General features: G+C 55.2%; 1 protein-coding gene across 4 annotated transcripts in view; it reads right to left on the reverse strand.

Annotated features, from left to right (window-relative positions):
* Window positions 1–6,526, reverse strand: part of DAPK1 (death associated protein kinase 1) — a 219,781-nt gene that overhangs the window by 19,204 nt on the left and 194,051 nt on the right. For all 4 annotated transcript variants that reach the window (XM_021714476.1, XM_021714475.1, XM_008062108.1 and 1 more), the window contains exon 19: window positions 5,335–5,557. In XM_021714476.1, the coding sequence (XP_021570151.1) occupies window positions 5,335–5,557 (223 nt within the window). The remainder of the gene's footprint in view (window positions 1–5,334; window positions 5,558–6,526) is intronic.

The raw sequence follows: 6,526 nt of genomic DNA on the forward strand, positions 1-6,526 counted from the left end.
CACCCCCCCCCGGGCTCTCGCCTCGGCCTCCCAAAGTGCTGGGATGACAGGCCGAGCCACTGGGCCCGGCCTCACCTTTCCTTTTGAAGGAGAGGGTGTGGGCACCAGCATACAGCTGGGTTTTGACCATCTTGGTTGCTATTCGTTGCATTTATGTTTACGTATGGTAATGGCACTGTGTTTTCCATTTATGGTGAAAATATTAACTGTTTCGTTTTTAAAGAAATGTATTTTAGGCAGTTAAAAGTAGAGAATCAGGTTAAATAAAATGTTATGTAAGTAACAGTAGAGCTTGTGGCGGGGGACCTCATGACAAAATCTGGATTCCCCGTGACTGTGAATAGAGCCTCCCTCAGCGTCCTGTGCTTCCTCACCATCCCAGCTACTCACTGGCCTGCCTGTCTCCCTGTCTCTCCCACCAGGCTGTGCAGACAGAAGCTGTGTGTGCACCTTGAGGCTGTGACTCAGGGCCTGGCCCATCCTGGCTGCTTCGTAAGTATTTGGCAAGTCCATGCATCAGGAAGGGGTTCAATGAGCAGAACTGAACCATACAGTGCTGTCATAGGCTGAAAAGAGGCCATTTCGGTTGTATTGGAAGAGTCGTTTAGAAAAGACTTAGAAACTCGCATCCAGAAACTGTTCTCTGTAATCGAGTTAAGCTGAATACAAAACCTGCTTGAATTCAAAAGTGTACATTTTTCCTAGCACCCCACCCTCCACCCTTCTCCTCTCCTAGAGTTGCCCGACTGGCCAATCTTATCGAGGAAGCCATCACCGGTGCTGAAGAAGAAACAGCCGGCAGGCCAGGCCACCTAGTAATTAGGAGAGTGGGCCAAGGCTGGCAGGAGTGTGTCTGAAAGCCTGGCGTGGGCACTGCCCACCTCCCCTCCATCTGTGAATACGAGATTGAACGTTATAGGCCAGGGTTCTGGGAAGAGGAGATTGTTAAGTTTTAAAGTTAAGCTAAGTTCTGAAGCAATTTAAAGCTATCATTTTACATGCTGTGACTTTCCCTTCCTTCCTGCTATTGTCTGCCCCATCCTGTAAAGAACATGTTGTCGATCACAGAATGCTGTCTAAAATGTCAGCATCACCAGAAGACTCTGAATCACGTCAGTGGTCACAGGTCAAAAACTGTTCATGTGAATCCTGAATCACACTAAAACTGCAGTAGGCTTCGAACTCTGGGTGGGTGAAGGGGAATGGATTTTGGATATAAATCCTGGAATAAACTTGTGTTGCTTTGAGTGGGTTTTTGGTAAGGATGCCAACTCATCTCCCTATAACCTGGTAATGGAAACTTTCTCCCAGTGTCTGCCTCTCGTCTTTGATTGGCAGCAAGAGAAAGCGGCCGATCGTTGCTCGGACCGTTTCAGTACCTACCGTTGATTCACAATTAATATAATACAACAGACACTGCAAGGCACTGAGCAAGTGGCCATTTCACCTGGGAAATCTGACTTCAAAATTGGTGATCCAAATGTAAGACTGAGGACACGGCTAATGGGAATATCAAATGGAGGAGACGGGGAGGACCAAAGTGGGCCCCAAGGGCAGGGTCAGGTCTAAGGAAAGGGGAAGGACAACAAGACGGGAAGCGTTATTCTGAAAAAGACACACACATATTTCCAGGAAAGTTGGCAAACAGGAGTGTGAAAAGAAAACAAAATGACCTAAGCCTCTTTGTCAACATGGCCGACATTTTAGTGTATTTCTCTGCACGTTGTTAGTCCAAGTCTGACAAATACTAGGTGACTTCCCAAGAAAGATTTTGCCCATTTTCCTGTGACCTGGAGCCTGTGTGCCGATGACCACCTGCCAGCAACAAATCTTGTTTGAGTGCCATGTGGTGTGTGCTTGCCGGGGGAGCAGGCAATATCGGGTGAGTGACAGTCATTCCTGCTCCTTGGTGACAGTTTTCGTTGGGAAGGTAAAAGGTTAGGACAGGGTTTATGTACGGTATTAGTAAAACAATACTTTTACGGAGACCCTGAACTCACAGGAATAAATCCTTTTTTTGCTGACCACTGCCCCCCGGTGGAGTAAAGCAGCAGCTCCCGGGAGACCCACTCCTGCTTCCAGGAGGAAGGGAGTCCTCCCCCAGGCTCCTCTCTGCAGGAACACGGCAGCCTCTGCAATGCTCTTCCTGGACGTCGCCCCTCCAGCGGCCTGGGATGCTTTCCTTCCTCTGTGGAGCCACAACTCAACCGCCACAACTCTCCGGGTTCCCAACGCTCAAGGGTGCGGGTGGCAGTCCGAGGACAGCCAGTGTGAGGGTCACTGGAGGTGGGGTCACTGATGATGGCTGTGTCAGGCCACGGTGTGAATGGAGTCCTCCTGGGTCACACCCAGGCCGGGCTCTGAGATTTGTTGGATGGGAGCCATGCACCCTCCCTGCCTCCCCGTCCTCTAGCTCTGCTCTGCGCGCCAAGGGCACCGGGGGCTGGAGGGCTCCAGAGCTGCTGGAACAGGGCCGCCACCCTCCCCATGAGGACAAGCCTGCCCTGTCTCCTGGCCTGGAGCACAGTCTGCCTCTAGTGTTCTCAAGAGAATAGAATTGGGACTGGGCGCCCTGGCTTGTGCCTGTAATCCCAGCACTTTGGGAGGCCGAGGCGGGAGAATCATTCGAGCCCAAGAGTTCAAGACCAGTCTGGGCAATATGGTAAGACCCCATCTCTACAAAAAACACAAAGATTAGCCAGATGTGGTGGCATGTGCCTGTAGTTCCTGCTGCTTGGGAGGCTGAGCTGGAAGGACCACCTGAACCCAGGAGGTTGAGGCTGCAGTAAGCTGTGACCGTGACACTGCACTCCAGCTTGGGCGACAGAGACTCCAACTCAAAACCAAAAAGAGTCGGGGAATGAAATCTGCAAAGGGCCAAGATTCTAAAGGCAGACTTCCCGCTGTGTGATGATGTTAATGTCCTACATGGACAGGAGCGGTCACAGGTGTTCAGGACCTGGGCCTGGGAGCGAGCACAGCCCACAAAGCACAAGCAGCAGTGCCGGGGATGACAGGGCTGCTGCTCCTGGAACCAGGCCCATCCCTGGAAGCACACGCTCAGGGGCAGCCGTTCCTCGGGCATATAACAAATCAGTGCCCGTGTCCGGCACACACGCCCTCTGCCAGAGCCCATCCTCCCCCAGGACGCCCTCAAGGTGTCTTATGGTCAGGCTCTGCTTTTCCAGGGTACTGTGGGTGCTGAGTCACAAGCTGTGAGGGCAGGAAGCCACGGGTGACCGGCCCAGTCCAGGGCGGGTGGCATCTCCTCTGCTCAGCCTCCTCTGGGTCCAGCCGCCGAGCCGTGCCTCCGGCCCTGGCCTCCCTCGGCTGTGAGGCTGCAGGTGCACCAACCAGGGTGCTCTCGCTCCACACACGCAGGAGGAAAAGGTGCTAGGGGCCTGTGGGCACAGCCTCCTGCCATTTCACAGCCTCAGGCAGGAGCTGGTTCAACTGCAGACGGGTCTCATTCATTCCAGGGTCTGTGTGGATAACACCTGCTCCACCCCCGGAGGAGACCTGGGCGTAGCAAGCCGGGCCTCCACGGGGCTTGACAGTCCTCCTATCCCAGCCTGGCACTCCTGGAGGCCACCGGGTCTGGCCAACACATCTGGGACTGGACTCTGCCTCTGACATTGACTAGGCGTGACCTTACCTGGGGTCACACACTCCCATGCATTCCTGCCCCAGTGCACTGTCCTTTTCCGCTGCGTTGAAAATGCCACCACAGAGCAAAATGTCACACCTGGGGCTGGGGTCTGCTTCAGAGCTCTCTCTCCTGTTCTAAGGGACACTTGGGGTTGGAGAGGGGGTGGAGTCCTTGTGAGATGGGGATCCCGTGTCCCTCTAAGTGGGGTACCTGCCTCTTCCCCAGTATCCGGCACCAGGCAGGAAGGAGAAGCCAGTGTGGACAGACTCCCATTTCCCATAGCCAGCCAAATGCCCAAGGTTTTAGGTAAGCTCTCTTGACTTCTAAACGTTGGTGGCAAATGCAATGTGTCTCCTCTCCTTATGCTCGACAGAGCACCTGTCCGGGAGGCCCCTGGCTTTGGGTGGTCCTCCTTGCTGGGGAGATGCATCTCATGTCTTGGAGCCTCAGGCGACTTTGCTCTGAAATGGGTTCATGATCTGACCTAACAGGTGGTGAGGGTCAGATGAGAGGCTGCGGGGCAGCACCTGGAACCCAGGTCAGCGCAAGTTATGTGCATCTCACAGGGTCTTTCCCTTGGTGTCTTGTTGCTATGCAGGCTTCCACACACACGCCTCTGATTTTTGTGTTCCCAAGGAGCGGCAACCTTGAGAGCTGGACAAGCTTTGGGGTCCCCTTTGCCTTCTCTCCTGTCTTTCCCGCATGTGTTCCTTCTTAAACACGAGCGGCTCCCCACGTGGACGTTCTCCAAGCACAGCATCCCAGGAGAAGGGACGCACGTGGGAAGCTATCCTCCTTCGGTTCCTTGTGGCTGCAAAGCCAGCATCTCCTGAGACGCCAGCATGCCAGATGGGCTCTAAGGACTCAACACAGAGCAGCGCCCACCCACCTCACCACCCATTGGGAGAGGCCGGGTTCTGCTGCCCAGTGGCTGGATGGAGGTGCGTCAGGATGAGGTATCTGACTAAGGGTGGCCAAGGAAGCAGGGCAGTGGCCTCCGCCCCAGATCCTCTGTGGCCCGTGCTGAGAGCAGCTGGTGGCTCGTCTGGTCCCAGCGTGGATCTCCCGACAGAGGGTCTCCTGTCATTGCGTCCAGAACCGACGTCTTTCTGAGCCCTGGCTGAAGGGTGAGGTCACACGGCAGGGTATGAGAACAAAGGGCCATGCCGAGCCTCACTATATCGAGAACCCATGTTCAAGACTCGATATGGAAATTAACCAGAAGGAGGAAGATGGAGACATTGCTTCTGAGGCCGAGGGTTGAGCAGCCGAGGGTTGAGCAGGGTGAAATCTCTCCCTCCCGGGAGCCCACGGGCAGGTGGTGTGCTGAGCGTGGACCGGTGTGGGTCCCAGCTCTTTCCGCCTCCAAGGGCACAGCCCCGGAGGAGAACACGATGCAGTTGTGCCATGTGCACATTCACGATGGTTGGTGGGCCTTTGTGTCTGAGGTTGGGATTTCAGGGAGGCACTTGTGCTCTTGCTGGGGTAGTTCTGCCATCAAGAGACTGGGGGGGTACACAAGGCCACCAGCCAACCTAGACCACACTTGAAAGCCACCAAGGCTGCAGAGTCAGCTCTAGGCCAAGTGACCCAAACCCAACTCCCTCCTCTCCCCCAGACCTTGGCAGGAGAGAGCGCAGAAGCCAGCGCGCCCTGGGCTGCCAGGGCCAGCGGAAGGTTCTTACCTGCAGGCTTGGAAGCCAGGGGCGAGGGTGGGAACCGGCTGGAGTTGGTGGATGGGAGTCGAGGCCGGCGTCTCCTGAAGAAGCTCCTCAGAAGCCCACACTTGAGAGATTCCACCAGGGTGGTCTTCCCGGACCCCGAGTGGCCGAACAGCTTGAGCTTGATTCTCGGCTGCAGGTTCTGCGTGGGTCGCAGCTGCTGGATGAAGAGTCCTCGGTGCGTGTCCTAAGCGTGGATGAAAAGAGGCTGTTATCCGGAAGAAGGCTAAAGTGACGATGTCCGATGTTCCTGATCCCTGGCCTGCCATTTTTACCCCTGTTGCAACCAGATCTATTTCTATCTCCGATGGCAGTTTAAAAAATTCAGATCCAATTCACATAACATTGAAGTCGCCATTTTCAGTGGACAATTCAGAGACATAGTACATTTCCAGTGTTATCCCACCATCACTGCCACCTCGTTCCAGAGCATCTGTGTCACCTTGAAAGGCAGCTCTCTACCCGTGAGTAGTCCCTTGCCACCCGCCCTCTGCTCCACCCCTGGCAACCGGGCATCTGCTTTCTGTGTCTATGGATTTGGGATTTCCATTGCATTTTGGTGCGTAACAAGTGGGGGGTGCAACTGAGATGCCTTTGATACAAACATGAAGCAGGCTCAGCCCTGTGTGACCCACTAGGGCACCTGCTCTCCTCTGTGTGAAGAGACCCAAGGTCCCTCGAGGGCTACGAGGGAACAAGAAGATGGGAGAAGAGGCATCACAAGGTACAAAGCTCCATGCTGTGCAGGGGGCCGGGGACACAACGTCCTTGTCACGTTCTTCTTTCTCAGTCCTACCTGGAGAAGCCAGAGGCTCCCCAGCACAGGATAACTCATGACTTACTCGTTCATTGACCGGCATTCCCGGGGCGTCCCCTGTGCCGTGCACAGCGCTAAGGCCGAGGACACCCGGACTCAGCCCGGATGCGAAGTTGGGGAGACGCAGACACGTGAACCATGTGACATCCAATGGCATCGGGGCTTTGAGCAGGACGGTGTGGGCAGGCGCTCAGTGCGTCCACAGGGAACCTGCTCAAGTCTACGTGGGGGCATCTGTCATGCCACCTTGCTGTCATCACTCCCTCACGTGCCACCTCGCTTCCCCAGCACCCTGTTCTGCTCCTACCAAGGACCTGTCTAGAGCCATCGCGTGCAGCC

The sequence above is a fragment of the Carlito syrichta genome, unplaced genomic scaffold (genome assembly GCF_000164805.1).
Source record: "Carlito syrichta isolate Samal-C Ts95f unplaced genomic scaffold, Tarsius_syrichta-2.0.1 Scaffold305656, whole genome shotgun sequence".
Taxonomy (NCBI): domain Eukaryota; kingdom Metazoa; phylum Chordata; class Mammalia; order Primates; family Tarsiidae; genus Carlito; species Carlito syrichta.